This window comes from Loxodonta africana, chromosome 10, assembly GCF_030014295.1.
Source record: "Loxodonta africana isolate mLoxAfr1 chromosome 10, mLoxAfr1.hap2, whole genome shotgun sequence".
In the NCBI taxonomy this organism is placed as follows: Eukaryota; Metazoa; Chordata; class Mammalia; order Proboscidea; family Elephantidae; genus Loxodonta; species Loxodonta africana.
Window position 1 is genome coordinate 71,524,371 of NC_087351.1, and position 20,238 is coordinate 71,544,608.

The window sequence follows — 20,238 nt, forward strand, 5'->3', positions numbered from 1 at the left end:
AGTAGTGGTTTTTATTTTCCTCATGCCCTGAGATCAGGAGGGTTGATTTTAAAGCTGTGGCTCTCAAATGCTGGTCAGAGGTCCAGTGACAGCCCTTAATGAAATTTTTTCTCTTGTCCTCCATAAAAATAAAAGTGAGGACATGCACTAGATTTTTCATAAAGGTGGTTTTATTTACTTTAAACACCTGTCCTTTATTCTGAAATTACGTTTTTTTCTGCCTTCTTGGTGTTAAAATGTGTTCTCTTATGAGAGACAGTGATGATAGATTGTATGTGCCTGTGTAGGCCAAGCAAAAAGGTGATGCCTTTTATCAGTTCTTCAGTTAAAATTTTTTTCAAACTTTATAATCAATGGAATTCGAAAGTTAAACTCTAATCTCTGGTAGCACAGTAGTTAAGCACTGGACTGCTAACCAAAAAGTTGGTGGTTCGAACCCCCCAGTGGCCCCGAGGGAGAAAGATGTGGCAGTCTGCTTCCATAAAGATTATAGCCTTGGAAACCCTATGGGGAGTTCTGCTCTGTCCTACAGGATTGCTTTGAGTTGGAACTGACTCCATGGTGAAACTAATCTAGGGGAGTGGCTGGAGACATACCTGCCACGTTAGGCATTGAGTTCTGGGACTTGATCCCACTCTGCTGCTTGAACAGTACTAATAGCAAGGTTCCAGTATAACACTCTGCAGTGTTAAAGTGTAAAAGCAGAAATTTAAATTTGAGTTTGAATGCATCAGGACTTTTGTCTAAAATATATCATTTTTAAGTCAAAACTGTTGAGAGACTTCTGCCAAGTGCTTCAGCTATTATTGCATTATTTTTTATAATTACAAAAGATGTTACTATACTGACGTTTGTTTTTAAAAAGCTGTCGATATTCAACCAGCATGCCTTGGACTTTATTGTGGGAAGACCCTATTATTTAAAAATGGCTCAATTCCAGTATATGGAGAATGTGGGGTAAGTTTTGCATTTGTATATGTTACTTCATTTTTTAAATTGATTTGCTTTTGAAATATTTTCACATGTATCTTTTTTTAAAAAATACACTCATTACTTCGTAAAAGAAAAATGGAGACGTTAATAAAATTCTTATTTACGTTATGTTGTCAGTAGTACATTATATCTTTCTTACAGTCACAATTACTAAGTATTTTTCAAAACATTTTATCATTTCACAGGAATTTCTAATTACTAATGATTTAGCACAGTGACTTGGACAGTAAGTTAACATTACAACTATGGAATATTTCTTTGTAATTAATTTTATACAGCATTAGTAAGTAGGTTTTCCACTGAAGGAAAATAGTCATTAAATAGTCAACTATTTATATAGTAAGTACAATACCTTTTTTTTTTTAAACTTACACCGTCTCCTTTTTATTTCTTAAGGCTGCATGTATAAACTTAGATGTTTAAACTGAAATGAGGTATCTTGTAAAATGATTTTTTTAGGTGTTAGTGTTCTAAACTAATATCTAAACATAAAGTATTGTTTTCATGTATTGTAGGTGTGCCCAAGAGGACAGAGAACAGATGCACAGAAACATTGTCAACCTTGTACAGGGTCTCCAGAACTTTACGATTGGCTATATCTTGGATTCATGGCTATGCTGCCTCTTGTTTTGCATTGGTTCTTCATCGAATGGTACTCAGGGAAAAAGAGGTTAGCACTTTCTATGAATCTGGGTAAGCTGATGTTGGACTAGTTATCATTTAGAAGACCTTATCAAGTAATTATATTTCTTGGGTTGTTTTAAGTGTGATAAGCCTATTTTTTCTTATATTCTGTTTACTTTTGACTCTGGTAAGGAAATTTTGTGATAGGGCATGCCTCAGTAATTAAAATTAATAAGGGAACTACCCTGTGTTTGTTTTATTCTAAATGACCTTAAAGGAATATTTTTCTGTCTGTCAGTTATGTTCTTTATTGGTTTTCTCCAAAAGATTTAAAAAAAAAAAAAAAAAGGTGGTTATTATTACAAACTGTTTATCATTGTAGAACAAACACGTTGTCATTTAATACTAATAACCTAGTATAATTTAGCGGATGTTTAAAAATAATACCGCTGTAACGTAATTATGAAAACTCATAGTAACACATTAAGGCAACCTTATTTAAGGCAGCCTTATTTAAACCTTATTTAAGCACTATATTTCATGCTTAAAATATTAGGGAAGGAGGTAGAAAAATAACTGACATGGTCTCTTGTCATAATCTTGCAGAGAAGACAAATGTATATGCAAATAATTATAAGTCAATCTTAGAAGCATAATGGAAGAATTATAAACAAAATGCCCTGGGAGTCACGAAGAATGGAGAGATAAACTGCCTGGTGGGATACAAAAGGCTTCAAAAACAGGACATCTTAGGCAGAGGAAACAGAGTAATCAGTGGGATGAGGATCTGAAATACGAGAGCTGCTGGGGGTGGGAATGGAAGTAGTCTGGGGTGGCAAAGGTGTGGGTTACATATGGCAGAGAGGCACCAAAAAGACTAGTTAGGGGAGGTTGAGGCCAGAATGTGAAGGGTTTGGTAAGGATGTGAGGTTTATTTCACTGGATATGAGAAATCATATCCTACTTTAGTACGTTTCAGCCATACTGGTTTTCTTTAATCCTCTACCTTATCAGAAAATGAAGAAGAACACATATCTAAAGATAATTTTTCTGTAAGTTTTAAAGAAATAATGAAAAACATAGATTCACAGATTTAGGAAGCAAAATGCTTCCCCTAAGCAGAATAAATAAAAAAAAGAAATTCATTCCTTGATGCATCACAGTTAAATTTCAGAACACCAAAGACAAAAGAGGCTATGTGGAAAAGAACTAAGATGCTCCCATCATCACCCCCAGCTGTGCTCCCAGCATTAACTCCCACCATATGAATAAGGCATCTTGAATGTTGCAGCCTAGCCAGCCTCCAGTTGACTGCAGCCCAAATCAGCATTACATGGAGCGGAAAGGACTGTCCAGCTCACCTGTCATACCTCAGAATATTGAGAAATAACCAGCAGTTGTTTAAGCCACAAAGTTCTGGGTTATTTTGTTTGGCAGTGTTAGATAACTAAAACATTGTTCAAATAGAAAGCTCAAAAGCATCCACAGACTAGATATTAGAAATAATAAGAGTTTAGTGAAGAGATTGGCTGTAAGATAAATATTAAAAAAAAAAAAAATTACTTTCCTATATTCCATTTATGATAACACCTGTACTATAAAGTAGCTAAGACTAAGTAGACATTAAAGTATACCTAAGTGAGATACATATATAGTCCACTTTCATGATTAGGAAGATCTACTATTAAAAAGATATTATTTTCCTTTAAATTGATCTTTAAATATAAATTCAGTTTACATAGGGTTTATATTGATATAAGTTCAATTTACATTGGATTTATATTATGGAACTTGACAAGATGATTCTCAAATTTATATGGAAGAGCAAAGGGCCAGCAATAGCCAAGATTGCTGTTGAAGAAGAATGTAATACCAATAATTGTTATTATATTATTCAGTTGTCTCAGGGATAAATAAATGGACCCCAGGAACAAAATAGCCTAAAGATAGACAGACTTATATTTGAAACTTTATATGGCAGAAGTGGCATGGTAAATCAGTTGGAGGAAAGTAGTGACTATTCAGTAAAATGCTGCTGGGACAGTTGGGTACCCAAGTGGGAAAATCTAAAGTTAGATTTTACCTTACATTATACACAGAAATCTATTACACATGAGTTAAAGATGTAGATGTGAAATGCAAAACCTTAAGAAACCTTCATAAAAAAATACAAGGTAATATTTTTCTTGTATTGAGGTGGTAAAGAATTCTGTAAGGAAAACATTAAAATTGCTAACCAGAGAAAAAAATTCATAAAGTCAACTATATTAAAATTTAGAACAACTGTTCGTAAAAAGACATCACAAAATGAAAATTTAACACACAAACTGAGAGGAAGGCATGTGAAACACATTTAACAAAGCAGAATAGATAAACAAATCATGATATGGTCACACAGTGAAATATTATGTAGCAGTGAAAATGACTGAATCTCAGCTATAACCAGCCACATGGATGACTCTTGGAAATGTAATTCAGAATGATTAAAAAAAAAACATTTATGTTAGTGCGATATCGTTTTATAGAGCTCAAAAATAAGCAAAAGTAAACAGTGGTTTTGAAGCATAAATACATTTGGAAGAAAAACTTTTAATAAAAGCAACGAACAATTTAGTATAATAGTTACCTTGGGGAAAGACAGGTGTCTTAGACATCTAGTGCTGCTGTAACAGAAATACCACAAGTGAATGGCTTTGACAAAGAGAAATTTATTTCCTCACAGTAAAGGAGGCTAAAAGTCCAAGGTGTCAGGTCCAGGGAAAGCCTTTCTCTCTCTGTCAGCTCTGGAGGAAGATTCCTTGTCATCGGTCCTCCCCTGGTTGAGTAGCTTCTCGGGTGCAGGGACTCCAGGTCCAAAAGATGTGCTTAGCTCCCGGTGCTGCTTTCTTGGTTGTATGAGGTCCCCAACTCTGCCTGCTTCCCTTTTATCTTAAGACATAAAAGGTGCTACAGGCCACACCCCAGGGGAGCTCCCTTTACATTGGATCAGGGAAGTGACCTGACTAAGGGTGGTGTTATAATCCCACCCTAATCCTCTCAACATAAAACTATAGTCAAAAAATGGAGGACAACCACGGAATACTGGGAATCATGGCCTAACCAAGGTAATACACACATTTTGGGGGGGACATAATTAAATCATGATATTCTACCTTTTGGCCCCCCAAAAATCACATTCTTGCAACATGCAAAACATATTCATCCCATCATATTATAGCAAAAGTCTTAAATCAACTCAGTCCAAAATCCAAAAATTCTTCCTCACTGCAATCTAGAATACAAGTTACCTGCTTCCAAAGGTACAATGGCAGAACAGGCACAAGTTAGACATTTCCGTTACAAATGAGATAAGCTGGAGAAAAAGAAGGAATAACAGGCACCAAGCAAGTCAGCAGAACACATTATATTAGCCCTCAAAGGTTTGAAAATACCCCTTTATTCTTAGGCAATTTACACAATGACCCTGCCCTCTAGCCTTCAGGTGTGGGCCACAGTCTCTGGATTCTGAGTGGCAGCCCCTTGGCTCTGGGCTTCAGCTCCGCCTTCCAGGCCCACTGGGATGGCAACTCTGCTCTTTCGGCTTTAGGTGCTTCATTCTCCTAATCCATCTGAGTGGCATCTCCACCCTTAGAAACACCAGAGGCCATGGTTCCACCCTTTGAAATCCCAGAGGTCAAGACCGTACCTTTTGAGACTGAGGCAGCTGGACTTCTTGTGTTCGTTTCTTCAGCTTCTGCTTGATTTCTTGGCCTCTCGGCTCCTTGGGCTTCACGCCCACATCTGCCCCACTGGGGCAAGTGTTCCAATGCTCAGTAGCTCCAATAAGTGCCTGGAGGCACCCCACTCCGCCAGGAAGCCTCCTGCACGCAGGCGCTCAGCTCTCTCGCTCTGTAGGTCGGTCCCAATGCTGTTTCACACTGGTCTCCTGGCTCTGCTGCTACAGGTTCTCTGCTGCCACTTCTCTGCCACTGCAGGCTCTCTGCTCCTGCTGGCCCTCTGTTGCTGCTGCTCCTGTATCCTTTCAGTTTCAAAACCGCTTCCACATTTTAGGTATCTGTTAGAGCAGCACCCCACTCCCTCAGTACCAAATTCTGTCTTAGACATATAGTGCTATTGCTATAACAGAAATACCACAAGTGGATGGCTTTTACAAAGAGAAATTTATTTCCTCACAGTAAAGTAGGTTAAAAGTCCAAATTCGGGTATCAGCTCCAGGGGAAGCCATTCTCTCTCTGTCGGCTCTGGAGGAAGATTCCTTTTCATCAGTCCTCCCCTGGTCAAGGAGCTTCTCAGGTGCAGGGACCTCTGGTCCAAAGGACACACTCTGCTCCCGGTACTGCTTTCTTGGCTGTATGAGGTCCCCAACTCTCTGCTTGCTTCCTTTTATCTCTTAAAAGATAAAAGGTGGTGCAGGCCATGCCTCAGGGAAACTCCCTTTACATTGGATCAGGGAGGTGACCTGAGTAAGGGTGGTGTTACAATCCCACCCTAATCCTGTCAACATAAAACTACAATCACAAAGTGGAGGACAACCACGGAATACTGGGAATCATGGCCTAATCAAGGTAATACACACATTTTTGCGGGGACATAATTCAGTCCATGACAGCAGGTATGTGGTGGGGAGGAACACAGAGGTAGATATAAGTTATTGGTAATGTTCTAGTTGGGTTAGATGGTAAGCTCATGATGTTTATTGTTTATTACACTTGAAAACGTGTAACGTAATCTTCTAGGTATTTTTCTATTTTACGGTAACTCAAAATGATATATAGATAACTTTAGGAAGTTTTTAGTAACAGTAATTTGTTTAGATAGTAAGAGAGGATAGATCTAATTTCTGCTCTTCTGTTATACATTTAGATAATATTGGCACAGTCTTACCTGGGATGAGTATCTATCCCTTTTAGTAAACAGGGTTATAAGCTCTTTTAAAGTAGTTTTCACATACTGTCTTTCCCTATCTGTTTAGAAGATTTTTTAGTTTTAGGATTTTTCAGTTTAAAATATTTTTAGAACCCAAATTTTGAAACAAATACAGGTTTTATTAAAAGCTACTTAAATATTGAAGTTTCTCTGGCAATTGTGCTTCTTTTTGCTTCTCTAGTTCCAGTGCACTTTTCCAGCATATCACTGCGTTATTTGAGTGCAGCATGGCAGCTATTATCACCTTACTTGTGAGTGATCCAGTTGGTGTTCTTCATATCCGTTCATGTCGAGTATTGATGCTTTCTGACTGGTACACAATGCTTTACAACCCAAGTCCAGATTATGTTACCACAGTGCACTGTACTCATGAAGCTGTCTACCCACTGTAAGTATTTAGGCTTAAGATCATTTAAAAAAAAAAAAACTGTAAGGATTATTAAGATTTTATTTATTTCAACATATTGAGCATTACAAAATGGCATCTAGGCACTGGGCAAATAGAAAGGATTTTCTTCTCCTGAGGCATACGTAGTATAGACTAATGGGGGGAAATAGAAATGTATCTCACTATCATAGAAGTGAAAATATTTTTGTGTTGGTGTTAAAAAGTTATGAACATTTCTAAAATAAGCAACATGTTTCTTAAGAGTTTTTTAAAAAATGGAGTTAAAACCTTTTTGACATGCAGCAGAGACATAGTATCTGTCATAGAGGAAAGTATAGATTTGGAAGCCAAAAATCGTCTTGGGTTTCAATTCCAGGTCTGCCAGTTGCTACATTAACTTGAGCATGTTACAGAGCCTCTTATAACCTCAGTTTTCCCATTGATAAAATGGGAATAATAATACCTTATAAAGCGATTGTGAGGATTCAGTCAGTCAGCATACATCAGATACCATGTGTAGGGCTTTACCTAGAGGAGCCACTTCATGGCAGCTGGCATTATTATCGGAGCGCGTGGCTTAATGTTTTTCCCAAATGAATGTTGGCGATTTCTATCAAAATGTTTTCTTTTAAAAATACCAAATTCGTAAGACCCTGTATAATATTATCCCAGACAACTTCGTTTCAAAATTTATATAAATTGTTGATGTTTCTTTTGATGTGTTTTTCTTGGTGACGGTATAATAGGGAAGTGTGGTATTTATGTTCTCATAGCAAGTTTTCATTACATAATATACGCATTGAAATGTGCCCTTTTTGAGCAAAGTCTTAATAGTAGAGTGTTAAAAACATACACATGTGTAAAAAGATAATTAAAAAAAAAAAAGATCCAGATATAGAGAATGAAGTTTCTTCTCTTGCTTCCTACACATTGAACTGCTGACCTTTTGGTTGGCAGCCAATCTTTTAACCAGTGCACCACCAGGGCCCCTTCCTACGTGTAAGCCTTGCAAATTATTTATCTCGTGTGTGTGTGTGTGTGTGTGTATACACATATATATGAGATAAAATATATACACACACATACATATGTATTAATATGTAATTTACATATAAAAGACTAATTATTTCTTTGTTGATTTAGTAGAGCTATAACCCTCAGCTTCAATTACTTTCTAGTCAGATGTGGTCTTGGGAACCTTAGAAACTTAACCTAGTCCTATATAAAACCTGTTGCCATTGAGTTGATTCCGACTTAGCGACCCTATAGGACGGAATAGAACAGCTGCATAGGGTTTCCAAGGAGCACCTGGTCCATTCAAACTGCCAGCCTTTTTGTAAGCAGCTGTAGCTCTTAACCACCACGCCACCAGGGCTTCCTCTGGTTCTACAAAGAGGGCTCAGTAAGTGAATCAGATACCATATTTACATAAGATGTATAACCACCCTATTCAAGATGAAATTAAATTTATTTACTTCTAGTCACATATATAGTGTTTATTTATTTAGTATTTCTAAGCCTATAGTAGAAGGATAAAAAAATACAAGATTAGAACAGAAATTGCAAATAGGTGCTCCCCACCCTCATTCTGGACCCTTGACAAAAAAAAAAACAGCTCCCTCTAATTAGGTTACTATAAAATTTCCTCATCATTTTCTAAAACCATTATTTTATGTAATTAATAAAACAAGGCAGGCTGTTCTACAGTGACTGTTGGTAAAGCTACTGAGAAAAAAAAAAACTACTTAATTCAGAGATGGTGAATAGATGAATTATGTTGTAATCAGTGAAGCTGTGTGATGATTCTGATGGAGAGAGCCATGCTGACATTCTGAGGCTACGTCTGACTTTTTCCTGCCAAGTTAGGTGTAGCCTCAGAATGTCAGCACAGCTCTGTCAGTTAAGATAACATTTTCTCTTTCCAGTTTCATTTCTGTATGTATGTGTATACTTTTTAAAGGATATTAAGGTTATACTGTACACATGCCATTTTGTAACCTGCTGCTTAATATACTAGGCAGTTACTTTTGTCATTATCATTTCCTTTATAACTAGATTTTTGATGGCTGTATGATGTTCCTGCATGAATGTACTATAAAATTTAACCATTTGCCTATTGTTGAATATTTTTTCCCCAATTTTTCTTTATTATATAGAAAACAAAAATCCTTGTTCATAAGGATCTTTTTTGTATCCTTTATTATTTCCCTTTGATAAATTTCTACCAGTAAAATTGCTGGATCAAAGGGCATAAAAATTTTTAGGAATTTTGATACAAATTTCTAAACTGCCTTCTAGGCAGGAACCCCTGTATACACTGTCCTGCAGTGCATGAGAGTCTGCTTGGCCAGCGTTTTACCAGTTTGAATATGCAATGGATAGACTTCTAAAAAACTTTTTAAACCTGTTTAAGGATCTTAAAAGTGTTCAAGAAGAAAGTGTTTCAAAAACATATTTTTCATGTTAAAAATTTCTTATTTTACAGATACACCATTGTATTTATCTATTATGCATTTTGCCTGGTATTAATGATGCTGCTCCGACCTCTTCTGGTAAAGAAGATTGCTTGTGGGTTAGGGAAGTCTGATCGATTTAAAAGTATTTATGCTGCACTTTACTTCTTCCCAATTTTGACTGTGCTTCAGGCAGTTGGTGGAGGCCTTTTATGTAAGTTTGATGGGTAAAGTAGATGAAATATATTTATTATTATATGTGATAAGCAATATTTTTTCTGAATTTAATTTTGGAGTTTTTTTACCTTTAAAATATTTTTAATTTGAAAATAAACCTTAGTATGTATTTTTGCCAAAACATACAATTAATCTTACAAAAATAATCATGGGTTTCTTGGATTGGAATAGAAATTCTCAACAGCTAATCAAACTGATTTCTGTTTAGAGAATACCTTGCTCTTGAGGCTCGTAACCTAAACAAAGAGATATTAAATGAACCAAAGACATTAAAAAAAAAAAACCTGAGTTTATTTGTTCAGTAACCATTCAGACTGAATTGTGACTGAATATAAATTAAAAAACAAAAACCAGTTTTTGTATGTGATATGTGGCAATTTCAGTAATATATACTTTTTTGCATCAAGTCTTAGATTTCTAAGTTTCTCTATGAAAATCTTCTAGATACAGCCAAAAGGTCTTAATGTGTCCTTTATTTTAACATATCCAGTTGTTTATTTGTTCACTAACTGTTCAGACTGAATTGTGGCTCAAAAGAAGAATAATAAAAAGTCATTGTTAAAGGGCTCACAAACTACTAGGAGATAAAAGCAAGAAAGAGATAAATACCTAGAGGAGACATGGTATGGTACTTATTTGAATATGTGACATTAAATATTCCAAGGATATTAGATACCAGCTTTTACATATGGAGCCTATCAGGGTACAGAGGGCCAGAATTTTGGCCTAAAGGGACTGGGCAAGACTGGGCATCATTACGCAAGAAACGTAGTTTGGTAATGTAATTTGGTTCAAAGTGAGATAGGATCCAAGGGTAAGCTCTAGGGAATAGGGGATTGGAGACTAGCAGAGGTCTGTTATCCCTCATATTCTGATGTACTGTTTCAATTGTCCTGCATGGTATTTGAAAATCTACAGTTCTCTCCAGCTCTTACCATTCTGTTTTAGGTTTGGCCCACTTCAGTCATTTGCCCATCTACCTGGTCGTGCAGTGGTTAAGCTCTCAGCTGCTAACCAAAAGGTTGAGGGTTCAAACCCACTAGCTGCTCCTCAGGAGAAAGATGTGGCAGTCTGCTTCCACAAATGTTACAGTCTAGGAAACCCTATGAGGCAGTTCTCCTCTGTCCTATAGGGCAGCTATGAGTCAGAATTGACTGGAAAGCAATGAGTAATGGGTAGGCATTTGGGAGTTCCCGGGTGTGCAAACGGTTAACAAACTCAGCTGCTAACTGAAAGGTTGGTGGCTCCAGTCTGCCTAGAGGCCCTTTGGAAAAAAGGAGATTAACTCAAGGGCAACTGTTTTTGTTTGCTTGTTTGTTTTGCAGGGTAGGCATTTTTTTTTATTCTTGCTTAGGAGCCCTGGTGCACGGTGGTTAAGAGTTCAGCTACTAGCTGAAAGATTGGCAGTTGAAATCCACCGGGCACTCTGAGGGAGAAAGATGTGGCATCTGCTTCTGTTAAAGATTTACAGCCTCAGAAACACTATGGGGCGGTTCTACTCTGTTCTATAGGGTGCCTATGAGTCAGAATTCAACTTGATGGCAGTGGGTTTTGGATTGGTATTCTTGCTTAAGGAGCCTGGTGATATAATGATTAAGTGATCGGCTATTACCCAAAAAGTTAGCAGTTCAGACCCCCTGCTGCTTTGTAGGAGAAAAGACCAGGCAATCTGCTCCTGTAAGGATTCAAATAAACCAAAACCAAACCCATAGCCATCAAGTTGGTTCTGACTCATAGTGACCCTGTAGGATAGGGTAGAACTGCCCCATAGGGTTTTCAAGGCTGTAATTTTTATGAAAGTGGACTGCTTCATCTTTCTCCTGTGGAACAGCTGTTTGGTTCAAACCACCAACCTTTTGGTTAGTAGCCAAGCACTTAATCGTTGTGCCACCAGGGCTTCTTTCATAAAAATTACAACCTAAGGAACCCTTTGGGGCAGCTCTGTGCTGTCCTATGTGGTCACTATGAGTCAGAATCGACTGGATGGCACACAACAACAGTATTCTTGCTTTAGGGAATAGGGGTCTACCCTTTAAAGGATTTAGGCAGAAGAGTGCATGATCAGATTTGCATTTTAGAATGCTAACTTGATAGCAGTATGAAACATAGATTGGAAGTTGGAAGAGAACATGGGGAAGTCAGTTAAGAGATTATTGCAGTAATCCAAGCTTGAAAGTCTCACCTCAGCTATTTAGAAGATAAACCAAACCAAACTCATGGCATGAGTCATGAGTCATGTGTGTCAGAGTAGAATTTGTGCTCCATGGGGTTTTTAACCGCTGATGTTTTAGAAGTAGATCTCTGGGCCTTTCTTCCAAGGAGTCTCTGGATAGACTTAACACTGCCAGCCTTTCTTAGCAGCCAAGCTCATTAACTGTTTGCATGCCCAGGGACTCCATTTAGAAGGTAGAGTAAACTAGGTAACCAATTAATGATAGAGGTTGGGGGAATGGGAGAATATAATAAAGTAGCTTTCTGGCTTAGTAACTGTTGGATGAATAAATAGTGAATACTAGAGGAGATAAATAGGTTGGTGAGGAGAAGTGAATTCAATTTTAGGTATCCATGGAACAGCCAAAAGATAACAGGTAGTTACTTATACTAGTGTGGAACTTGGGAGAGCTGCCTAGGCTGGAGAGGGGTAATAATTCTCAGCCTTCAAATCCATACATTCTAGACTGCTGATAGTTCTTGGTAATGAAATGGAGGAAAGGGGGGAAAGCTGTGAAAAGCGTTGCTTTCTATGTAGTAACCACCTATATTGAAAAATGCTGTTTCCCACACTAAATATTTTGATTTTGTTAAAAGACTCCACTCAAAATACATTTGTAGGGAGGATTAAGGGGTTATACTCATTCACAAACCCTGTGGGGCAGTTCTACTGTCCTGTGGGGTTGCTGTAAGTCAGAAATGACTCAACGACAATGGGTATTCATTCACACTAGGTATAAATTTATGCAGTCTGCTGAGATTACTTACAGAGGGCATAATACCAAGTCATAATTTTATGATGTTGAAAAGAAAGTAGAAAATATTTGATTTGTAGGGGCTATAGCAAGTTGTAGCAAGTTGTTAGGAAGATGTCAATGACAAACTTTTACCTGTTTAGAAGTCTTATTGAAGCCATTTTTAAGTGTGATCTGTATCAGAACCACCAGGGGAACTTGACAGAATGCACATTCCCAGGCCTCACCCCAGACCTAGTTGCTCAAAATGTCAAATTGTTTTACAATTTAAGAACCACTCTAAATCCTGTCTGGAGCCCAGCACTGCCCTCTATTCCCCCCTACAAACGTGGGCTTGTAAGAAACATCCTTTTCCTCATTGTTTACTTTAGATGATTTTTTACTATGAGGTCCCAAATTTGTATCATTAGCAATATTTTTTAGCTATTGGTAGGTCAGATTTTTTTTTTTTTGAAGGCCAATTGAAGACTTAATCACTGACTGCAAAAAGAATGGTTCCAAATGCCAAGCAAATCATTTCATTCTTTGGTAAATTAGAATTAGCCGATTCAGGTAATTCAGAATCTCTGGTTGCTGCATCCTAAATTAACATTTCAGTTGCTCCAGGTTATACTGTAATGTAGAATGACTTGTAATTTCATTAGTTGAAGTTGTTATAAAATATTTGCATGAAAAATAATTCAAGGTGTTTTTCTCAATTGGTACATTTATTTTAGCATAGTATAAATTTAAACATTTTAAGACAAAGGTGGCATTTTGTAGGAAAAATTTTTTACTATACTGTGTTTGAAGTAGAAGTTTATAGAATTTTGACATTAAGAACACTAGATGTTCCATTTAACCTTTAATGTTTGTTTATGTATGAACTTTTCTAAAGATTATTGATTAAATCTAATTACTGTTATATCCTTTCTCAACTGAGGTTCCTCATCTGAACCACAAAACACAGAAAATTATTTGAGTAACTGTTTTTTCAATTCTCCCAAGTTTGGTACATAACCGATACTATTCTAGATAAACAGAAGCTAATTCTTTATGTATAATAAATGCCTCAGGGCAGGGATCTGCAGAGCTGGCCACAAGCTAAGGGTGGTTTTGACATTTTTAAATGGTTGGAGAAAAATCAAAGGAAGAATAACACTTCTTGGCATATGAAAATTATATGAAATTCAAATTTTAGTGTCCATAAAATTTTATTGGAACACAGCGACGTCCATTCATTTATGTACTGTCTTACGGCCACTTTCCTACTACAACTGCAGAGTTGAGTAATTTTGACAAAGCCTAAAATATTTACTCCCTGGCCGTTTAGAGAAAAAGTTTCTTTTTTCATATATATATACATATATATATATATGTATATATATATATATTTTTATTGTGCTTTAAGTGAAAGTTTACAAATAAGTCAGTCTCATACAAAACCATATATACACCTTAGCATATACTCCTGGTTTGCTGTCCCCCTAATGAGACAGCACATTACTTCTCTCCACCCTGTATTTCCATGTCCATTCTGCCAGCTTCTGTCTGCCTCGGCCTTCAGATCTCCCCTCCACACAGGAGCTGCACACATATTCTCATGTGTATATTTGATCTAAGCAGCGCACTCCTCACCAGTATCATTTTATGTCTTATAGTCCAGTCCAATCCCTGTCTGAAGAGTTGGCTTTGGAAATGTTTCCTGTCTTGGGCTAACAGAAGGTCTGGGAACCATGACCTCCAGTAGAGAAAAAATTTCTTGACCTGTGCCTTAGGACATTAGGGCTTAAGTCTCTAACAGACTGGTTAAGAAAGGTTGCAATCTAGAGAGAATTTATACTGTTTGAATTTTTTGATGGTTTATTCAGAAAATTTGTGTGTAATTTTTCAAGATAATACCAGTACTTGTCTTTCAGATTATGCTTTTCCATACATTATATTAGTGTTATCTCTGGTTACTTTGGCTGTGTACATGTCGGCTTCTGAAATAGAGGTAGGAAATCTTTTTTCCTTCATTAAGATTTTTTAAAATAGATTTAACAATTGAATAAGAATAATACATATGCTATGGCACAACTGATTGTTTTAATAATACTTGGCTAATTGATAAGTCATTCAGTAGCTTTTAGCTCATTAGTAAGCTTATGAAATGTGTGGTGGGGGGTGTGTGTGTATATATACATATGTATATACACAAAACTTGGGCAATTAGTGAAATAGTCAATTAGTCAGGTTCAACTATCCAGCATGGTAGAGAAAAATCATTTCACATAATTTACCCATATAGAAATATTTAATTATTGAAATGTTGAAACTTATTAGCAGTGTTTAGAAGGAAATACAAAAATGCTTTCCCATATATAAAACTAATTTTACACTTTATTTTTTAAAGGCAATATTAACAGAGTCATCAATAATTATACCCTTCTATATTTTATCCTGAATTTAATTTTCTTGATTATGGATGTTTACTTTTTCTCTCTAATATCTCTAATATTTTGGTGATTTGAAGATAACATTAATAGACATATTAGTTCTGATACTGTTCTTTCTCTGCCCCTAGCTTTTCAGTATTTCAGTGGAAGGCTGCTGTTAGAATTCCTTGTTGGGAGGCTAAACTCTAAAGGCATAAAAGTGTGGAGTGTCTTAGTACTCTCATGCTTACTAATCTAGTGCCTATGAACTGTCTTAAATTGCTCACTACAGTTGAAATGTGCGTCCTTATAGCTCTTAACGAAACAGCTTAGCCCACAGAAAATGAGTTGCAAATATTTTAGATTGGCTCCTGTTGATACCACTTTTTATATTACATATTAGTGAAAGAGTGAGGGAGAAGAACAATCTAGAGATCATGGTGACTTTTAGGTAGGCTAATAGTAGAGAAACTACACAGAATATTTTTATTGTGATTATTCAGATGTTTCTGGTTGTAAGCTATCCTCATTTCTCCTTTATAATCTTTGATCGACATTGTAATATAATTAATAATTAAAGATGAATGAATTAGTTTTTGTACTTTCAACAACTTTTTAGGGAAAGATTTGAGGGAAAAATGATTAGATATTTGAATAAAATACAGTTCTTGAATTTTTATTTGCTATCCACAGCTATGCTGGGTAGTTAAAATTTCCTATATACTGCTAAATTAATTTGGAACTATGTGTCTCTGCCCCTGTGAATCTTTCTTATATAAAACATTCATGTACTTCAGTTAGAGCAGGAAGCATCCAGCTCTAGGTGAGTTAATAAGCCATTTAATGATAAGAGAAAGTTGATAAATAGCCTATTCAAACCACATTTTAGTATGTTTATTAGCACATTTAGATATTACTTTTATAATAGTTTGGTTCTTCCCATTACTGCATATTGTGGGGTAGTATTATAGGAAGTCGGAGTATTCACTTGTCAGTTCTTCTGCTTTCTAATTATTTAGGCAGCACTTCAGGAATGTTAAAGGTTAAGGAAGTTAGGTTTATGTTTCTCCCATTTCCCACATATAGAATCATGGCTACAGTAGATCAGGGCAGGAAGTAGAGTTCCATTTCTAGTTCATATATTTCAGAAGAAACTATAGTGTTTCTAGAGGTGACTGGTGATCTATAAAGTCTGGACCTGGGCTTAGAGACATGAGCTCTTGTCTTGGCATTGCTCTTGACTGCTCATGTGACCGTGGGGAACCTTGATTTTTTCCTCTATAAAGTGTGGTGTTTAGACTAGGTGTTTTCTAAGGTTTCTTTTAGCATTCTATGGCTCTGATGCTATGATCTTGTGTGGAAAAAGGTAATATGTTTTAAATTAAGATGTAATATTTTTTTATATAGCTGATTCAGCCTGGTAATCTTCTCTTTTCTCTCTTTTATACAAATCTGTAGACTTGCTATGATCTTCTGGTCAGAAAGAAAAGACTTATTGTTCTCTTCAGCCACTGGTTACTTCATGCCTATGGGATAATCTCCATTTCCAGAGTGGACAAACTAGAGCAAGATTTACCTCTTTTGGCTTTGGTACCCACACCAGCCCTTTTTTACTTGTTCACTGCAAAGTTTACCGAACCATCAAGGATACTCTCAGAAGGAGCCAATGGCCACTGAATGTAAAATGCCAAAAAACCTTAAAAGTATTCTTAGTGAAAAAGGAAAGAATAAAAAACGTATTAGTACTTTCTGCCTCACACGGGAACAAGACTGTCAGTGTATCTTAATGTTTTTTTGACTTAACAGACTTTATGGCTCAACTTGGAAAATACAAAATACCATAATACTCTGTTTGCTGCTCTCTTTTACACTAGAAGCCTCCTGAGAAGCACTTGCCTCTCTCAACAGTTCAGTTATTTCTTAGAGCAAAGTCATGTTTCTGTGTATCCAGCAGTGTGTAGCTCTCATTTTTATTTAATTATGAAAAACCTTCAGTGTAATCTGAAAGCGGCAGTGGCATAATTGTGCATGTATTGCGTTTCAATTTGTTTTTCACCTCTGATGAATTATAAATGTGGGGTCTGATAGCAGACATGGACATAAAGTATGTCGGGTTTTGTTATCTATTTATTTTCACCAATACAGTATTTTGATACCTTACAAAAACAAAATAGTTTCTATAGAACAGGTTTTCTCTGTAGATAATTTGGTTGGAGACTTGTTCAGATTATTGTACCTTTAAAGAAAAAACATAATTAAAAGCTTAATTATAAAACATCTCAAATGTTCCTGACATTTGTTTTTTGCTGTACTAATTCTGGAAAAAAATCAAGACATCAAGTAGTAAGATTAGTGCCTCTTTCCCAGATGACTAAACACATATGCTCACATATTCCCGTCCTCTTATATCTCATTTTTGAAGGATATATACACATGCCATGTTTTATTGATCCTGACATACATTTTTTTTTCCACATTGTGACATCTGTGAATTAGGATGCATCTCACAATTGATGATTTCTTAGAGTTAACAAACTACAGAATAGATACCATCTATAAACCGTTTTCCTGTGATTGGTGTTGATAGGTGTGCGGCAATTTTTAATCCTCTGAAGGCTTTAAGTGACTCATGGTTCTAACCATGGAAGCAAAACAGGATTTTTAGCACTTAATCTAATAATATGATGATATTCATCCATTTACACTGTTTAGTCGGTTATTTACTGTTATTTTGGGGTGGGGGTGAGGGAAGGACGTTAAATCTCAAACTTTTAAGAATTATATTAACAGTTGCACAGCATGAAAGAAGATGCACTCACTTTTTCTGTCGTTTTGTTTATGCCTTTTGAAATCACAGCAGTTGTATCCTTGAAGCTGTTTTGTTAATTACTTGTGTTTTTCAGACGACATCCAGCCATTGGGAAATGAGCTCTTTTAGTATGCTTGTGTTGCTTCATTCCTGTAAGAATAAAAATAAAATGTAAAAGCTCTGTGTGTAGCTTATACAGGTGTGACTGGTTAGAAGTGTCCATTAAAATTCTGTGTTGTCCAAAGAATCCTGGGGACAAAGGGGAGGGTCATGTATCTGATTACCAGGACTCTGTCTTCTGGTCCAGATATACACTGGGAACCATTTTAACCTCCCATATCCTCATCTAACAGAAAAATATGTATGCAAAAGGAGAAATACTACAAGCCCTTAGCAAATAACTTCAGGAATACTTAATACATACCTGCATTTTTTTTTAATTTGCTTTCTTAACAAGACCAGAACAATTCATAGTAATTGCAGTTTCTAATGTTACTAAAAAATTTGTTAAAACATGTGGTCATTAAAAAAACAACAAACCCTTTTCTTAGGATTTTTAAAATTGTGCTTTAAGTGGAAGTTTACAATTCAAGTCAGTTTCTCATACAAAAATGTATACACACATTGTTATATGACCCTAGTTACTCTCCCTACAATGTGACAGCACACTCCTGTCCACCCTGTATTCTCCATGTCCATTCAACCCACTTCTGTCCCCCTCTGCCTTCTCATCTCACCTCCAGACAGGAGTTGCCCACGTAGTCTCGTGTTTGCTTGAGCTAAGAAGCATACTCCTCACCGGTGTCATTTTATGTCTTAGAGTTCAGTATGATCTTTGTCGGAAGAGTTGGCTTCGATAATGGAACAAACCCTTTTCTTACCTCAGCTTTGTTAAATTTTGACTTAGCTTCTTGTAGTACATTCAGTTATTACTGCTACGTTGTATAATAGCTATTTTGCTAATCAATGCTGGATAAGTTATTTAAAAAAGTCAAAATATTTTCTTGAATAATTCTGAGTCAAATGATAAATTTAGTAGCTGTATCATTACATATTTGTCTAAAACCACGGGTTTCCAGATTTATTTGCACATTGGAGCTACCTGGAGAGATTTTTTAAGACATGCCTGGGTCACATCCATAGAGATATTTATTGAACTGATGTGGGTTGCATCCTGAGCATAGGTATTTTTAATACCTCCTTCAGGTGATTCTAATGTGTAGCCATGTTTGAAAACCACTATTCTAAACTTCCAAGTTCAGATCTTAATTGTTCCAACAGACAATGTCATCATTTTCTAAGCATACAATTTTTTTCTTTAGAATGTCTTACTGAAATTTTGATTGTTTCATTTATACAAAAACAAAAACGTTTCCATTGAGTTGATTCCAACTCATAGTGACTATAGACCAGAGTAGAACTGCCCCATAAGATTTCCAAGGCTATAGCACTTTTAAGGGGAGTCTAAGTGGTACAGTGGTTAAGGGCTCAGGCTGCTAACCAGAGGGTCGGCAGTTCAAATCAACCAGCCAGTCCTGGGAAACCCTATGGAGCAGTTCTACTTTCTCCCTCAGAGCATCTGATGGGTTTGAACCCCTGATCTTCAGTTAGCAGCTGAGCACTTAACCTTTTTGCCACTAGGGCTCCTCACTTCAATTGTTACGTAGGTTCCTTTTTTCCAAATAAAATTATAAAAATATAAATAATTGTATCAAGACCTTTTCCATCACAATAACAAAAATAAAACTAAGGATTATATAAAATGATTATTTGATCTTAATTTTAGCGCCTCTCTTGGCCTAAAAGGTTTTCTGTAGACTCCATAACAAGTAAAGGTACAAGTTATTTGTAACTTTAATTATATAGTTTAATACTCAAGGACTTTTGGAATTTTAAAACAAAGTTCTTTTTAGTACTTAAAAACTGTGGACTAAGTCACTATATTGTTTAGGTATACACAAAGAATTACTGTTTTAAAGAAAAAAGGCAAGATGTAATAATCTTAGTTTTCAGAATCAAATCTGGTATTTCATATTCTGACAAATCTCCCATACTATCCCACACTCTTGCCAAGTGGTACCCCCATCAGACCCTCCACTCAGCCAGGCAACTTGAAATTTTTGGCCAGCTCCATCTCTATATTCCCAACACCCAATAAGGCTTAGGGGTCTTATTGGTCCCTCTTTATCCTTCCATAGCCACAAGCATATGCCTCTTATCAGAAGAAATCCACTGTGTTATAATCATAACTTGTCTGTTTCTCAGTGCATGCACTTCTGAGGTTCAGGGACTGACTCTTACCTAACTTTGTAACTGCAGCATTTCTCCTGGTGCTGGGCACAAAGGTGCTCAATGTTCATTAAGATTTTTCACGAAGTGCAAAAATCATGATGGACAGTCAAGCCCTGCAGGGCTGCAGTGACCTATTATGCCCAGAAGAAGGCAG

General features: G+C 36.3%; 1 protein-coding gene across 6 annotated transcripts in view; it reads left to right on the forward strand.

Moving 5' to 3' along the window:
* The window catches only part of JKAMP (JNK1/MAPK8 associated membrane protein), an 18,815-nt gene extending 1,555 nt beyond the window's left edge, over positions 1 to 17,260 (forward strand). For 3 of the 6 annotated variants that reach the window (XM_003408495.4, XM_023546214.2, XM_010588666.2), the window contains 6 exons: positions 866 to 957; positions 1,509 to 1,663; positions 6,725 to 6,931; positions 9,417 to 9,598; positions 14,486 to 14,562; positions 16,442 to 17,260. In XM_003408495.4, coding sequence (XP_003408543.1) covers positions 866 to 957; positions 1,509 to 1,663; positions 6,725 to 6,931; positions 9,417 to 9,598; positions 14,486 to 14,562; positions 16,442 to 16,660 — 932 coding nt within the window. In that variant the 3' untranslated portion in view covers positions 16,661 to 17,260. The remainder of the gene's footprint in view (positions 1 to 865; positions 958 to 1,508; positions 1,664 to 6,724; positions 6,932 to 9,416; positions 9,599 to 14,485; positions 14,563 to 16,441) is intronic. The other 3 variants (XM_010588668.3, XM_010588667.2, XM_064292544.1) reach the window with 2 other exon arrangements.
* The last annotated feature ends 2,978 nt before the right edge of the window (positions 17,261 to 20,238 follow it).